This window comes from Pteropus alecto, unplaced genomic scaffold, assembly GCF_000325575.1.
Source record: "Pteropus alecto unplaced genomic scaffold, ASM32557v1 scaffold370, whole genome shotgun sequence".
NCBI lineage: Eukaryota > Metazoa > Chordata > Mammalia > Chiroptera > Pteropodidae > Pteropus > Pteropus alecto.
The window spans coordinates 519,618-538,034 of NW_006431075.1; the positions used below are offsets into that span (position 1 = coordinate 519,618).

At 35.2% G+C, this 18,417-nt stretch overlaps 1 protein-coding gene across 1 annotated transcript in view; it reads right to left on the bottom strand.

The window, feature by feature from the left end:
- Positions 1 to 12,248, bottom strand: part of LOC112469042 (vascular endothelial growth factor receptor kdr-like) — a 199,235-nt gene extending 186,987 nt beyond the window's left edge. The window contains exons 1-2 of the mRNA XM_025038493.1: positions 12,079 to 12,248; positions 5,858 to 6,078 (exon numbers count right to left, since the gene is read on the bottom strand). Coding sequence (XP_024894261.1) covers positions 5,858 to 6,078; positions 12,079 to 12,248 — 391 coding nt within the window. The remainder of the gene's footprint in view (positions 1 to 5,857; positions 6,079 to 12,078) is intronic.
- Between the last annotated feature and the right edge of the window lie 6,169 nt (positions 12,249 to 18,417).

The following is an 18,417-nucleotide window of genomic DNA, read 5'->3' on the forward strand; positions in this document are numbered from 1 at the left end:
AGAGGGGGGTAGGGGGGAGGAAAGAGGGTGGAGATGGACAGGGTAAAGGGGGTCAACTATGTGGTGACAAGAAAAAAATCTAACTATGGGAGGTGAACGCACAGTGTTAATATATATATATTAAATGTACAGCTGAGCCTTATTGGATTTTGTTAAGCAATGTCACCGTAAAAAATAAATTAATAAATTAAAAAAATAATAAACTATATAAATGTCTAAAATACACAAACACACATCAACTGAAAGTTAAGGGATGAAAAGATCTTCCATGTAAAAAGAAATGAAAAGAAAATTGAAGTAGCAATACTCATATCAGACAAAATATATTTCGAACAAAGAATATAAAAAGAGAAAAGAAGGACATTACATAATTTTAAAGAGGTCAATCCAAGAAGAGGATATAATAATCATAAATATCTACACACACACATAGTGCCATCCAAGTATATAAAGCAAATATTAATGAACATAAAAGCAGAAATTAACAGAAACACTATAATATTTAGTTACTTTAATACTCTACTTCCTTCAATAGATCAATCATCTAGACAGTAAATTAATAAGAAAATGATGGCCTTAAATTCCACATTAGAGTGGTTTGACTTGATTAACATTTATAGGGCTTTTCCTCTAAAAACTGTGGGTTACACATTTTTCTCAAGTACACATGGAACATTTTCCAGTATAGATCACATACTAGGCCACAAAACAAGCCTCAATAAATTCAAGAAGATTACAATTATATCAAGTATATTTTCTGACTACAGTGATAGGAATCTAGAAATCAATTACAGGAATAAAATGGGAAAAATACCCACAAATATGTGGAAATTAAACAACATACTTCTAAACAATCAATGGATCAAAGAGGGAATTAAACAGAAAATCAAAAACTACCTTGAAACAAATGAAAGTGAAAACACAATGTCGCAAACTCTATGGATCATAGCCAAAGCAGTTATAACAGTAAATTTTGAGCTATACAGGCCTGCCTCAAGAAGCAGGAAAAATCCCAAATAAACAATCTAAATTTACACGTAAAGAAATTAGAAAAAGAGGCACAAACAAAACCCAAAGTGAATAAAAAGAAGGAAATAATAGTGGTCAAGCAGAAATAAATTACATAGAATATAGAAAAATAATAGAAAGGATTAAAGAAACTAAGAGCTGGTTCTTTGAAAGTATAAATAAAACTAAGAAACCTCTAGGAAGACTCATTAAGTAGAAAAGAAAAAGAACACAAATAAATAAAATCATAAATGAAAGAGAAGGAATTACAACTGACACCACAGAAATAAAAAAGATTATTAAAGAATATTATGAATAATTATATGCCAACAAATTTAACAATCTAGAAGAAATGAATAAATTTTTAGAAATATACAACCTTCCAAGACTAAACCAGAAAGAAACAGAGAATCTGAGCAGACCAATTACTAGCAATGAAATTGAAGCAGTAATCTAAAAACTCTCAACAGACAAGAGCCCAGGATCAGACAGCTTCACAGGTGAATTCTACCAAATATTTAAAGAAGAATTAGTAATTATCCTTCTCAAACTATTTCTAAAAATTGAAGAGGAAGGAATGCTTCCTAAGTCATTCTATGAAGCCAGCATTATACAGACACCAAAACTAGAAGAAACACACACACACACACACACACACACACACAACAAAAAAGGAAATTATAGGCCGATATCCCTGATGAACACAGGTATATAAGCATATATGCCAAAATTTGCAACAAAATACTAGCAAACTAAATTCAACAATATATTAAAAGGATTTTGTACCATGATCAAGTGAGATTTATACCAGGCATGCAAGGATGATTCAACATCTGACATCTGCAAAACATTTGACATGATTCATCAAAACGACAAAACCAAAGATAAAAATCATATGATTATCTCAATAGATGCAGAAAAAGCATTTGACAAAGTTCAACATCCATTTATGATAAAAACTCCCAACAGTGTGAATATAGAAAGAACTTACCTCGACTTTATAAAAGCTATATATGACAAGCCAACAGCATCATACTCAATGGTGAAAAGTTGAAAATTTTTTCTCTAAGATCTAGAACAAGAAAATGATGCCCATTCTCACCACTATTATTCAATATAGTATTGGAATTCCTAGCCACAATAATCAGACAAGGAAAAGAAATGAAAAGCATTCATATTGGAAAGAAATAAGTGAAACTCAATATTTGTTGGTGGCATGATAGTAGATATAAAAACCCCTAAATAATTCACCAAAATGTTAATAGGATGAATTTGAATATTTAATATAATTAATTAATAATAAAAGTTAATAAAATTTCAGTAAAATAAAAAATGCAAAATTAATATATAGAAATTTGTCATGTTCCTATACACTAATAACAAACAATGAGAAGAATTTAAGAAAACAATCTCATTTACAATTGCATCAAAAAGAATAAAATACTTAGGAATAAATTTAACCAAGAAGATGAAAGACCTGTACCCTGAAAACTATAAGACATTGGAAAAAAATTGAAGAGAACACAAATAAACAGAAAGATATACTGTGTTCATGGATCGAAAGGATTAATATTGTTAAAATGACCATGTACAGATTTAATGCAGTTCTTATTAAACTACCAATATTGTTCTTCCCAGGACTAGAACAAATATTCCTAAGTTTTATATAGAACCACAAAAGACCTCAAGTAGCCAAAACAATCTTGAAAAAGAACAAAGATGGCGGTATCACACTCCCTAATTTCAAACTATCCTACAAAGCTATAATCAAAACAGCATGATACACATAGATCATTGGAATAGAATAGAGTGCCCAGAAATAAACCCATGTCTCAATGGTCAGTTAATCTATGATGAAGGAGGCAAGAATATACAATGGAGTAAAGACGGTTTCTTCAATAAATGGTTTTGGGAAAACTGGACAAATACATGCAAAAAATGAAACAAACCTAGACCACCTTACTATACCATATACAAGCATAAACTCAAAATGCATTAAAGACTTAAATGTTAGTACTGAAACCATCGAATGTCTAAAAGCAAACATAGGAAGTAAACTATTAGATATCAGACTAATGTATCTTTTTGGATACATCCCCTTGAGCAAGGGAAACAAAAGCAAAAATAAACAAATGGGACTTCATCAAACTAAAAAGCTTCTGCACAGTGAAGAAAACCTTCAACAAAACTAAAAGACAACCTATTGAACAGGAGAATATATTCACAAATGATATTTCCATTAAGGAGTCTATATCCAAAATATATAACAAACTCAAACAACTCAATAACAAAATCTAAATAAATAATCCAATAAAAAATGGGCAGAGGGCATGAAAAGACATTTCTTCAAAGTAGACATACAGACACATAAAAGATGGCCAACAGACATATGAAAGATGTTCAACATCACTGATCATCAGGGAAATGCAAATTAAAACCACAATGAGATACCACCTCACACCAGTCAGAATGGCTATTAAAAAAAAAAAAAAAAACTCGACAAACAAGTGTTGACAAGAATGTGGAGAAAAGGGAAACCTCATGCACTGTTGGTGGGACTATAATCCAGTGCAGATCCTATGGAAAACAGTATGAGGTTTCCTCAAAAAACTAAAGATAGAACTACCAATTCCGCTACTGGGTATTTATCTGAAGAAATTCAAAACATTAATTTGAAAAGGTATATGCACCTCTATGTTCATTGAATTTACAATAGCCAAGATATAGAAGCAACCTAGGTGTTTGGCGGGAGATTAATGAATAAAGAAGGTGATACACACACACACACACACACACTCACACACACACACACAACGGAATAATACACAGCAATAAGAAAGAATGAAATCTTGCCATTTGCGACAATATGAATGGATCTAGAGGGTATTATGCTAAGTGAAATAAGTCTGGCAGAGAAAGACAAATACCATATGTTTTCACTTTTATGTGGAATCTAAACAAACAAGCAAACAAAACAAAACAAAAACAAACACACAGAGACAGAGACCACATGAATGGGTACCAGAAAGGATGGGGTGGGGGAGTGAAAAGAGGAAAGGGAAAATGCTCAATAGTATTGTCATAATTTTGCACAGTGACAGATGATTACTAGAATTAATGAGATGATCACATTGTAAGGTATGAAAATGTCAAGTCATTATATGGTATAACAGAAGCTAATATAACCCATATAATATTGCATACCAATTATACTTAAATTAAAAAAAAATCAGTTCCCAGAGGTTCATTTCCAAAGATTTTGTATTTTAAGAGGCCACTTTTCAGAATGCAAGCGAGACCTAGAAGGGCCTTGCATATACCAAAGCTTATTATTATTACAGCATCTCTTACTGGGTTAGCAGCATGATGTCAAGGCGTTGAGGTTTGGAGTACCTAAATATTTCTCCTGAAAGTCCACCAAAGAGAAGTTCAGAGAGATTAGCATCACTAAGAAGAGCTTTCATCTTTCTAATTTGAATCAAATTTCAGGATCTTCACACTCACTTCCAAATCTAGGTGAGGAGCTCAGACCAACAAAAAAGGCTTTAAACTTCATCTCAGCTTGAAACGAGGATTAAGAGTTGGGGAGCACAGGATGAGGCTCAAACTATTTACTCTAGAATTCCAGGACCTCCCAAATTTTATCCCATTATTTTTGTCTCAGCCTAACTCCCTGTCAACATCCTGCTCTCCTGGCAGGCTGGTCTTCCCCCTGAGTCATAAACTTCCCTGGATCATGATATCTACTTATTGTTCCATTGTCTTTTCACCACTATGATCCCCCTCCTTCCCTGGGATTCATCGTAGAGTAGCTGAGATTGTTCCATCAGAAATAACACAATGACAATAACTCACCATTTATTTTGCATGACATCATAAAGTTTAAAAACTATTTTCATATATATTTTTGCCATGCCCACTAAGGGTAAGTTATTGGATTAAAATGTTTCATATATACTATCTCTAATCCTTATGAAATGTGTGAATTTTACAGATGAGGGACTGAAAATAAGAGAGATTCGTGATTTGTGCAAGATCCCTCAGCTAAAAAGCAGTGGAGTCAGGACTAGAAACTAGGTCTCTTAGCCTAGAGCTGTTTCTATCTCATCCAAATCTTTCTTACTCTGGTCCCCTAGACCTGCTTAAACTGTATCTTTGAGAAAGCCCAAAAGACTGTGGGTTAGGACTTAGGTCTTCTTCAGGGACAAGCTTGCTGCCTTATTGAGATTTGGGCTGCCAGTTAATGTACAGGTGAAGACATGGCTCAGAGAGAGAATGGGCATGTATGAGGAGCAAAGAAAACAGGCTTTTGAAAGGCACCCACTGTGCTCTCAAAGAATAAATTATAAATCAAAAAGAGAAATCATCCAGGTCCAGCACCATAATCCCAAGCCACAGAAGTTCTGAAAAGGAGATTCAAATACTAAGAACTTTCCTGGTCAGCTGAAGGTAAAGGAAGATCAACTTAAGCTTGTCTGTAGCTTGTCAGGGGCATCTGCCTCTCAGCAGCCCCTTCCTTTCACACACTATTGGTAACTACTCGAGTTGGGACCTAACTCATATTTTTCTTGTCTCTTGGTCAGAGATTTAAAAACAAACAAACAAACAAACAAACAAAACCTTCACCTTTGTGAAGCATGTGGGTATGAAGGGACAACTGTGCTGTCATTAACAGAATTTAAAAAGATCAAATTGCGTTCTTGCTCTACTGTTCTCTTCCTTCTCCCCTTTCCACAAAAAAAGCACTGCAACTCATTCCAAGCTTACCCAAGGTTTTAAGTACCTAGATATCCATTTTATAAAAAGAAAAATCCTTCAATCCCAAAGCAGGAGGCATTCATTCACTCACCTTTGACATATACGTACACACTGGCCTTGCCATTAGGGTCCTTGATGTCAGCCACATCCTTGTAGCTACATGTGAAGTAGCCAGTGTCACCAGCTTCTGTGTGGAAGATGGTGAGCTGGTTGCAAATAACAAGGGGGTTATCAGAGCAGTGGTGCTCCAACATGTAGGCCCGACTTCCTGTAGACCCAATGCCCCAGGTCCAGGTAATGGCAGCCAATCCTCTGTAAACATAACAAAAATAAAAAACATGCTGGTTAGGCCTGGAGGTGACAGTGAAGAAATGTTGCTCCAGCTCTTGACCTGGATTCTAAAGGAAAATTTATCACAGTTCAGATTCCATGAAAGAATTGGCACAGAGGATTAGAACACCTCACTCTGGGCATGAGGAGCATCTGAAACCATGAGTTACATTTTTGTTTTTCTCCCTGTCTCCCCATGTATCTCCTCCTCTAACTCAATATTTACCCCTAGCCCAGATCTCTCCACCAATAGGTGGGCTTTGGAGTGTTTGACAATGAACTTCTAAAGGCAGACAGAAATATTAAGTTATTTCTGAGGTCCTTTCTGGATTTATTGTTTCCACTTGGAAAATAAGAACATCAAGACCCAGGGAAGTAAAGAGCCTTGCCCAGAAAGTTGCTGGCAGAACCCAGTCTAGGTTTTTATTTTTATTTTTGCGTTATACCAAAGTGCCTCACTGAATTTTAAAGGTTTTTTTCCCTGGGAAATTAAGTTCTAAAAAGACATGCCACTGGATTAGCATTCCCTTCATTTTGTGGGAGAGAGCCAGGGACAAAGTTGTTTAAATTCATTGCAATCCTTCCACACAGGAAAAAAAAAAAAAACTGGAATCTATATCTTCATCTCATCAGCAATATTTTCTCCTCCTCCCACTTCTTCATTATAAGAAGAATCTGTAGCACAATAATTGAAAAAAAGCAGGGAGGGCAAAAGAACATGGATATCAAATCTCGGCATTATTATTGTTTAGTTATGTGGCCTTGGGGAGTTAATTAAGCTTTCTAGGTCTCAGGTTTCTCATCTCTTAAACAGTCCGTGATCTTTCTTTTCCAGAATTCTGTGAAAATTCATTGAGAGATCTTATGTGAAAAAGTTTTATAAATGCAATCCCTCAGCATATGTAGAAGACAGTGAGAGTTAACAGCAAGATGGAGCCAGACTTGACTCCTGTTTTCATGTCAAAGACAGATACCTATCCCATTTTATATCATATCATTTCCAGCATTCACACATTTGCTAGACCACTGTTTATCATGACTCATAAATTCACTGAAGTGAAGAGAAGGTCAACCATGAAGTGACGTTGGGGCCCATTGCTCACCTTGGGCATATTTTTCAAAAGCAATGTGTTCCTACCATCTTGAAAAAATAATGTTACCATGATTGTGGTTAAACCTGTTAAAAAATAAAAGGGAGGGTCTATAGAAAGCAAGACCAGGAGGGGAATCATATAGAAAACAATGGTTCAGATCCTGCTCATTCCCAACCCCCTCACCCTCTGCCTCCTGCACCCTGAGGTTAGAACCAGCTTTTGTCTCTGTAAATGAGAAGAAAATGAATCCAAGTCACAGTTCCTCAGCCTGACTCCAGAGAATCCTCCATTGGCTCTACTTGAGCTCATACATCTTTAGGATATGTTCAGCCTCATTCTCAGATCTTCAAATAAACTATGTGTCCTCAAAGTCAGACAGCCTAAGAGAAGGTGTGTCCTCTTATAATTTAAATTGTTTCCCCACAAGTTCATATCTTGAAGCACTAACCCCAAGTACATCAAAATGTGACTATATTTGGACACAGAACCTTGAAAGAGGTAATTAAGTTTAAATGATGCCATTAGGGTGGGCCCTAATCCAGTCTAATTGATGTCTTTATAACAAGAGGATATTCGGACACGCAGAGAGATACCAGGGATGAGCGCACAGAGAAAAGACCATGATAAGACACAGTTAGAAACTAGCCATCTGCAAGCCAAAGAGGCATTTTCCTTTGCTGTGCAAAAACTTTCTACTTTGATGGATTACATTTGTTTATTTTTTTCTTTTGTTTTCCTTGCCCGAGGAGATATATCAGAAAAAAATATTACTAAGAGCAATGTCAGAGAGTTTACAGCCTAAGTTTTCTTCTGGGAGTTTTACGGTCTCAGGTCTTACTGTAAGTCTTTAATTCATTTTGAGTTAGTTTATTCTTGTATATGATGTAAGAAGAAGGTCCAGTTGCATTGTTTTGCATATATCTGTCCAGTTTTCCTGACACCATTTATTGAATAAACAGTCTTTACTCCAGTATATCCTTGCCTCTATTTAATTCCATTGATCCATGTGTCTGTTTTTAAGCCAGTACCTGCTGTTTAGATCACTATAGCCTTGTAGTTTCATTTGATATCAGATAACATGATATCTCCAACTTTGTTATTCTTTCTCAAGACTGCTGTGGATATTTGGAGTCTTTTATGGTTTCATATAAATTTTATGATTATTTCTTCCAGTTATGTGAAAAATATCATTGGTATTTTGATAGAAGTTTCACTGAATCTATAGATTGCTTTGTGTAGTATGGACATTTTAATGACGTTAACTCTTCCTATCCATGAGAACGGTATATGTTTCCATTTATTTGTATCTTCTTCAATTTCTATCTTGAATGACTTAAATTTTTCGAGTACAGGTTTTTTAACTCTGGTTAAATTTATTCCTACGTATTTTATTTTTTGATGCAAGTGTAAATGGGATTGTTTTCTTAATTTCTCTTTCTAATAGTTAATTTTGATGTATAAAAATGCAATAGATTTCTGAATATTAATTTGTATCCTGCTACATTACTGAATTCATTGATCGATTCTAACAGTTTCTTGGTGGAATCTTTAAGATTCTATATATATAGTATCATGTCATCTGCAAATAATGACAGTTTTACTCTTTCCTTTTCAATTTATATGCCTTTTATTTATTTTTCTTGTCTGAATGCTATGGCAAGGACTTCCAATACCATATTGAATAAAAGTGGTGAAGCTGGACATCCTTGCCTTCTTTCTGATCTTAAGGAAAACGCTTTTAGCTTTTCACCTTTGAATATGATATTAGCTGAGTTTGTCCCATGTGACCTTTATTATGTTGAAGCATGTTTTCTCTGTTCCCACTTTGCTGACAGTTTTTATTATAAATAGAAGCTCGAATTTGTCAAAAGCTTTTTCTGTGACTATTGATATGATGATAGCATGATTTTTATTTTTCAGTTTGTTAATAGGTGTATCACATGAATTGATTCGCAGATACTGAACTTAACTTGCATCTCACGAATAAGTCCAACTTGATCATGGTGTATAATCTTTTAAATATACAGCTGAATTCAGTTTGCTAATATTTTGTTGAGTAATTTTGCATCTATGTTCACTAAGGATTTCACCCTATAATTTTCTGTTTTTTAATATCTTTGTCTACTTTTGGTATCAGAGTAATGGTGGCCTTGTAAAATGAGATTGGGAGCGTTCTCTCCTCTTGAATTTTTTGAAGTAGTTTGAGAAGAACAGGTGTTATTTCTTCTTGGACTGTTTGGCAAAATTCACCTGTGAATCCATCCAATTCAGAGCTTTTGTTTTTTGAAAGCTTTTAAATTACTTATTTAATTTCATTAGTAGTAATTGGCTGGTTCCGATTTTCTGTGTCTTCTTGACTGAATCTTGGAAAAGTGTATGTTTCTAGGAAAGCATCCATTTCTTCCAGTTTGTCAATTTGTTGGCACATAATTGCTCATAATATTTTCTTATAATCCTTGTATTTCTGTAACGTCAGTTGTTACTTCTTTTTATTTGGGTCTTCTCTTTTTTTTTTCTTGATGAGTCTAGTTAAAGCCTTGTCATTTTTTTTTTATCTTTTCAAACATCCAGCTCTTGGTTTCACTGATCTTTTCTATTGTTTTTTTAGACTCCATTTTGTTTATTTCCACTGCGGTTTTTATTATTTCCTTCCTTCTGCTTACTTTTTTTTTTTTTTTTGCTGTTCTTTTTCTAGCTTCTTTCAGTATAAGATTAGATTGTATATTTGAGATTTGTCTTGTTTCTTGAGGTAGGCCTGTATTGCTATGAATTTTCCTGCTTTTGCAGTATCTCATAGATTTGGGGTCATCGTGTTTTCATTTTCATTTGTCTCAAGGAAGCTTCTGATTTCTTCCTTGTTCTCATTTGCATTGTTAACTCATTCATCATTTAGTAGTATGTTATTTAGCCTCTATATGTTTGTATATTTTTTATTTTTTTTCTTGTGATTAATTTCTAGTTTCATACCATTGTGGTAGTAGAAGAAACTTGTTATCTCAATCTTCTTAAATTTACTGAGAATTGTTTTGTGGCCTCACATGTGGTCTACCTTGGAATATGTTCCATGTGCACTTGAGAAGAATGTATATTCTGCTGCTTTGTGGTGATACGCTCTAAAAATATCAATTTGGAAGATCTGTCCATTGGGGTCATAGTGGTATAAAGTCCCTTACTATGATTGTATTACTGTTGATCTCTCCCTTTATGACTGTCAATATTTGCTTTATAAATTTAGGTGCTCCTGTGTTTGTTGCTTAAAAGTTTACAAGGGTTATATCCTCTTGTTAATTGATCCCTTCATAATGTTCTTCTTTGTCTCTTATTATGACCTGTGTTTTAAAGTCTACTTTGCCTGGTTTTAGCATTAGTACCCCAGCTTTTTGTTTGTTTGTTTTCATTTCCATTGCATGAAATGTCGTTTTTTATCCCTTTACTTTTAGTCTCTGTGTGTCTTTCGATCTGAAGCGGGTCTCTTGTAGACAGCATATATATGGGTCTTGTTTTCTTATTCATTAGGCAACCTATGTCTTTTGATTGGAGCATTTTATCCATTTTATTTAAAGTGATTGTTGATAAGTCCATAGTTACTGCCATTTTATTATTCATATATTTTTTTTCTTCCACCTCTTCTTCTTAAAGGAGTCCCTTCAACATTTCTTGAATTACTGGCTTAGTGGTTGTGAATTTCTTTTGATTTTTTTCTGGTCTGGGAAGCTCTTTATCTCACCTTCCATTTTAATTGATAGTCTTGTTGCGCAGAGTAGATTTGGTTATAAGTCCTTGCTTTTCATCACTTTGAATATTTGGAGCTGATCCTTTTTGGCTTGCAAAGTTTCTGTTGAGTAATCAGCTGACATTCTTATGAGAGTACCTTTGTAAGTAACTAGCTCTTTCTCTTGCTGCTTTTAGGATTTTCTTTTTGTCTTTATTTTTTTTTTTTTTGAGTGAAAAGGAAATTTTATTATAAAAGAGACAACACTCTACAGACAGAGTGTGATTTCTCAGAAATAGTGAGAGGGACCTCTTTGTCTTTAAACTTTGGCATTTTAAGCATGATGTGTGTTTTTGTGGGTCTATTTGTGTTTATCTTGTTTGGGACTCTCTCCGCTTCCTGGACTTATATGTCTTTTTTCTTCACCAGGTTAGGGAAGTTTCCAGTCATTATTTCTTCAAATATATTCTCAATCCCTTGCTTTCTCTTTTCTTCTTCTGGTACCCTTATGACGTGAATGTTGTTACACTTGATGTTGTCCCAGAGGTCCCTTAAACTATCTTCATTTTTTTATTATTTTTTTTCTTTTTGCTGTTCCAATTGAGTGTTCTCTTCTATCTTGTCTTTCAAATCGCTGATTCAATCCTCTACTTCATCTAATATACTATTGATTACTTCTAGTGTATTCTTCGTTTCAGTTATTTATTCTTCATTTTTGATTAGTTTTTTTTTTCTGGTTTCTATGTCCTTTTTTATGCTTACTATCTCTCTATTTAAGTTCTCACTGAGATCATCTATTCTTACTCTAGGTTCATTGAGCATACTTATAGCCAGTATCTTGAGCTCTCTATCTGGTAAGTTGCTTATCTCCATTTCATATTATCCTTTTCTGGAGTTTTCTCCTGTTCTTTTATTCAGGACATGTTTCTTCATCTTCTCATTTGGGTTGCCTCTCTTTGTTCGTTTCTATGTACTACGTAGATCTGCTACGTCTCCCAATCTTAACTGGGTGGCCTTATATAGTAGGTCTCCTGTGTGCCTGGTGGTGCAGTCTCCCTGATCAGCTGCACTAGGTGCTCCAGGAGTGACCCTTGTGTGGTTGTGTGTGTCCTCCTGTTGTATTTGAGCCTTGATTTTTGTTAGTACGTAGTGAGTAGGTTTGATTCTCATGCTTACTGGCTATGAGGATAGGCCAAACCCACAATGTATGAGCTGCTGTGTGGCAGCTGACTCCATGGAGTGGATTTTGCTCCAGCAGGTTTTTGTGCCTGTTGAGACCACTCTTGGAGTATGTCACTTATGGGGCTAATCAGGTTGTGCTCTGTTAAGGTAATGCCAGTCTCCATGTGTATTTGTTTGGAACCACTTGGGAGGGTCTCACATGCAGGCCAAGGTCAACTGCTGTCTGTGACCAGCCAAGGCTATCTTGTAGGAGCTACAAAGTTCTCCATGTATGGTTGCTTCCTGAGTCAGACCTCGAGGTATGTGGGAGAGGCCATGCATCAAATTGAGGCACACTGCCACCAGTACCAGGCCTGTGGCATCTCATCAAAAGGCCCAGGGCACCTCCTGGCCTGAGGCTGCTTGTCAGATGACCATAAGGCTCAGCAGCTGAATTAGCCCTGGGGGTACCAGAGTTGGATATGTCGGGATATAAGGGAGTTTCCAAGTTGAGGCAAGTGGTGTTCACCATATTGGTGCAGATTCAGATTTGTTACCAGTGCTGAGCCTATGGCCACTTACAAAAGTCTCAGCTCACACCAAGGCCAGCTGCCGCCTGCCTCAGGCTCTCAGACCCCTGAGATTTGTTCAAGAAATATGCAGCTAAGGCTGGAGTTGGTTGCTCATCACCAACAATGTCTCCCAAGTTACGTGAGCAGAGGCCTGTTGATTGCTGCAGAAGGAATCTCATGCTGAGGATGGAGGGTAGGGCTGGTTTCTCAGTAACCACCCAAAACTGCCACCAGGCAATTTTTTAGTTGAGACAGGCAGGGTCTCAGAGTCACTGGGGTGGAGCAATTAGATCTCACCAGGCTAATGCAGATTCAGTTTTGGCAGTGTCGGGGAGGGTTCAACAGAAGCAAGATGGTGTTCACCTGCTGGCTGCAATGGAGGAGGGCTCAACAAAGGGACAATGGTGGATGTCTTTCCAGCCCTCTACCTGAAGCCATAAAACTCAGTCTTTCCCTGATGTCTCTGGTACCTCCTGAGATGCTGTCCCTCCGCCAGAACATAGGTTGAGTGCTTGTGAGTATGTGAGTCTGTACACAGGCTCATTAAGGAGACATCTGGATTTCCAGCTGCCTTCTGTATTATCTGGATGGCTGGAATCCCCACTGATTTTCAAAGCCAGATTTTGTGGGGACTCCTCTTCCCAGAACTGGAACCCTGAGCTGGGGAGTCCCAGTGTGGGGCTGAGGCCCCTTGCTCCTTTGGAGGGAGAAGGCTTTGCAGCCAATGTATCCCTCCCAATGCTCAACCACCATATATGCATGTGGGGCCAGCCCATTTCACATCTCCATCCCTCCTACCAGTCTTGATGTGATCTCTTTATATCCCCAGTTACAGGAGTTCTGTTCAGCTTGTTTTCTTATTGTTCTCTGGGTTGACTGGTTCATAATTTAGTTGTAGTTTTAATGTGATCATGGGAGGGGGCGTGCACAGAGTTTACCTACACTGCCATCTTGACTGGTTGGCTGTTTTCTTTGTTGTTGTTTTGTTGATTGTTTCTTCATTGTGCTAAAGCTTTTTAGTTTGATATAGACCCATTAGTTTAATTGTTTTTGTTTCCCTTGCCTGAAGGTACATATCCAAAAATATTGCTAAGATTGATCTCAAAGGTATTACTGTCTGTTCAATTCTAGGAGGCTTTTGGTTTCAGGTTATATGTTTAAATCTTTAATCCATTTTTGGTTTATTTTTGTATATGTTTTAAGAAAGGGGTCCAAATTTACTTGTTTGCAAGTATCTGTCCAGGGTTCCCAGTACCATTTATTGAAGAGACTGTTCTTTTCCCTTTGTATCTCTGGTCTACTTGGTCATATATTAATTGACCATATAAGTGTGGGTTAATTTCTGGGCTGGTTGTTCTGTTATTACTATTATTATTTTTTTTTTAATCTAGATGTGTGTTTTTGTACCAGGACCATAATGTTTTGATTACTAGTAGTATAGTTTGAAATCAGGGACTGTGATACTTCAGATTTGTTCTTTTATTGCAAGATTGCTTTGGTTGTTCAGTGTCTTTCAAGTGCACATGGAATATTATCCAGAATTATCTATTTTAGGATTATTATTTCTATTTCTGTAAAAAATTCCATTGATATTTTGATAGGGATTGCACTGAATTTGTAGAATGCTTTAGACAGTATAGACATTTTAACAATATTAATTCTTATATTCCATAAGTATGGCATATCTTTCCATTTATTTGTGTCATTATAAATTTCCTTCATCAATGTCTTATACTTATCAGGCTACTGACCTTTTGCATCTCTGGTTAAATTTATTCTAGTTATATTTTATGCAATTGTAAATGCGATCATTTTCTTCATTTCTCTTTCTGATAATGCATTCTTAGTGTATAGAAATACCAATGAGCTATGTATATTAATTTTGTATCTTGCAACTTTACTAAATTTATTTATTAATTCTAATACTTTTTTTGGTTGAGTCTTTAAGGTTTTCTATACATAGGATCATGTCATCTGTGAATAGTGACAAATTTACCTGTTCTTTCCCATTTGGATGAATTTATTTATTTTTCTTTTCTGATTGCTATGTCTAGGACCACTAACAGAATATTGAATAAAAGTGGTGAGAATGGATATTCTTGTCTTGTGCCTGATCTTAGGGGGAAAACCCTTTATCTTTACCCTGTTGAGTCTGATGCTAGCTGTGGGTTTGTCATATGTGGCCTTTATTATGTTGAGATATGTTAACTCTATTCCCATTTCGTTGAAGTTTTTATCATGAATAGATATTGTATTTTGTCAAATGCATTTTCTGTGTCTATTGAGATGACCATTTAATTTTTATCCTTTGTTTTGTTAAGGTGTTGTATTACATTGATTGATTTGTGGATATGAAACCATCTTTGCACTCCTGGAATAAATCTCACTTGATCATGGTGTTTGATCCATTTAATTAATTGTTGAATTCAGTTTGCTAATATTTTGTTGAAATTTTTTGCATCTGTGTTCATCAGGAATATTGGTCTGTAATTTTCTTTATGTAGTATCTTTGTCTAGTTTTGATCAGGGTAATGCCTGCATCATAGAATACATTTGGAAGTGTTTCTCTATCTTAAATTTTTAAAAATAGTTTGAGAATAGGTATTATTTTTAAAAAATATTTGTTAGAATTCATCTGTGAATTTTGAATCTGAGTTTTTTTTATTACTGACTCAATTCCCCTACTAGTAATTTCATAGTTCAGATTTTCTATTATTCATGATTTAGTCTTGAAATAGTGTATGTTTTTGGGAATTTGTCCATTTCTTCTAGGCTGTCCGATTTGTTAGTACATAATTTTTAATGTAATTTCTTAAAATCCTTTGTATTTCAGTGATGTCAATTGTAATTTCTCCTGTTTTTTATTTTATTAATTTGGGTACTCTTTTTTCTTTTCCTGATGGGTATAGCTAAAGGTTTACCAATTTTGTTTGTCTTTTTAAAGGACCATCTCTTAGTTTCATTGATCATTTGTTTTGTAGTCTCTATTTTATTTATTTATTTCTGCATTGATCTTTATTATTTCTTTTTTTCCACTAACCCATTGATTGTTTAGCAATATGTTGTTTAGTCTCCACGTGTTTGATTTTTTCTTGTAATCGATTTCTAGTTTTTACCATCGTGGTTGAAAACTATGCTTAATATGATTTTAATATTCTTAAGTTAATGGAGATATTTTTGTAGCCTAACATGTGGTCTATCTTGGAGGATATTTCATGTGCACTTGAAAAGAATGTGTATTCTCCTATTTTTGGATGAAACATTCTCTATGCATTTGTTAAGTTCTTCTGTTCTAATGTGTTATTTAAGGCCAATGTTTTCTTGTTGATTTTCTTTCTGGATGATTCATTCATTGATGTAAGAGCAGTGTTAAAGTCCCCTGCTATTATTGTACACCCATCTCTCTTTGTATCTGTCGATATTTGTTTTTGTATTTATATGCTCCTACGATGAGTGCATATATGTTTACATGTGTTATATCCTCTTGTCTAATTGACCTCTTTATTATTATATAATGCTTTTCTTTCTTTGTCTCTTGTTACTATCTTTGTTTAAAAATCTATTTTGTCTTATGTAAGTATTGCTACTCCATCTTTCTTTTTTATTTTTTTCTTTCTTTTCCATTTGCATGAAATTTCTTTTTCCATGTATTTTCCATCTGTGTGTGTCCTTTGTTCTGAAGTGAGTCTCTTGTAAGGGTTATATGTATGGATCTTGTTTTTTTTTTTTTTTTTAGCTATTCATCCACTGTATGACTTTTGATTGTAGTGTTTAGTCCATTTATATTTAAAGTAATTACTGATAGGTATGTTCTTATTGCCATTTGATTGAGGTGGTTTTTTTTGTAGTTCTCTTTTCTTTTGCTCTCTTCTCTTATGCAATGATGACTTTTTTAGAGATGTTTAGATTCCTTTCTCTTTAATTTTTTGTGTAGTAATTATAAGTTTTGGTTTATTGTTATATGGTTACATGTAACCATGAGGCTATATATATGTTCTTATATAATAATCTATATTTATAGTTGTTTATTTTTTTAAGTTGATGGTCACTTAAGTTCTAACACATTCTAAAGGCAGTATCGTATTTTAAATCTTCCATGTGTGCTTCTTAATTTGTTATTGTAGATACTCATGATCTTACTACTTTTGTCTTTTAATCATCATACTATCTTTATAATCAGTTGATCTACTACTTTTACTAAATGTTTTACTTTATCAGTGAGATTTTTTTCTTTGCTATATTTTCTTACTTTTACTTCTAGACTTTTCTGTTCTGTTTCAAAATGTCCCTTTGACATTTCCTAGAGTGCCTGTTTAGTGGTGATAAACTGCTTTAGCATTTGCTTGTCTGAGAAACTCTTTATCTATCCTTCAATTTTGAATAATAACCTTGCTGGGGAGTTTATTCTTGGTAGTAGTTTTCCCCTTTCATCACTTTGTATATATTGTGCCATTCTTTTCTGGCCTGCAAAGTTTCTACTGAAAAATCAGCTGCTAGTCTTATAGGGGTGGTTTCCCTTGTATGAAATTAATTATTTTTCTCTTGCTGCTTTTAATATTCTCTATCTTTTGAAGTTTTGATTATAATGTGTCTTGGTGTGGACCTCTTTGGTTTCACCTTGTTTGTGACTTTTCATGCTTCCTGGTCTTGGATGTCTGTTTCTTTCAGCAGGTTCAGAAAGTTTTCAGCTATTATTTCTTCAAATAGGTTTTCTGTCCCTTTCTCTCTGTTCTCTTCCTGGGATCCCTATGATATGAATGGTGATACTCTTGGTGTTGTCTCAGGAATCCCTTAAACTATTCTCATTTTTTAAACTTCTTATTTTCTGTTTTGCTTTTCCAATTGGGTGATTTCCACTATCTTGTCTTCCAGAAGTCTTATTCCTTTTTCTGCATCATCTAATCTGCTCTTGATTCCCTGTAGTGTATTTTCTATTTTAGTTATAGTGTTCTTCAGTTGTAATTGGTTCTTTTTTAAGTATTTTTTTTTTGTCTCTTTGTTGAAGTTCTTACTGAGTTCATCCTTTCTTTTCCTAAGTTTGTTGAGCATCCTCCTAACCAGTACTCTGAAGTATGCATCGGGTAGATTGCTTGTACCCATTTTGTTTAGTGATTTTGCTGAAGTTTTGTCCTGTTCTTTCATTTTGAAGATATTTGTGTCTTCTCATTTTGGCTGTCTCTCTATAATTGTTTCTATGTATTAGGTAGATACAATACACCTCATGGTCTTGAAAGAGGGGCTTTTTGTAGAGATTGTCTTGTGAGGCTCAGTGTTCACCAGAGTCAGGTGATCCAAATGTGTCTCTGTGTGTCCCTGTGTGGATTATGTGTGTCCCCCTGTTGTAGTTGGGCTGTTATTGCAATAGATGCACTAGCAGGTGTGGTTGAACGTTAAGTCAACTAGCTATGAGGACTGGCCATGACTACTGTAGAAATTCTGATATGTGGTGGCTGGCCTCAATAGTGAGAGTTGCTTTGGAGGTGCTCCTGTGCCGGATGAATCTTCCAATTAGTATATTACTTGTGGAGCCACTTAGGTAGAGCTCTCATGCAAGCTGAAGCCAGCTGCCAAGTGTGTTGGGTCTGTAGTCTCTTGGGAGGTACTTTGGTGTAGGCCAAAATCAGTCAACAGTTGTGCCAAGCTTGGGGCCACATGGTAATAGCTATGATGTGAGCCAAGGCCAGTCACCACTTGTGCCAGGCTTGGGGCTACTTGGGAAATGTTGCAATATGAGTTGAAACTAGTTGTCATTTGTACTGGGTCTGTAGCTGCTTGGAATAGG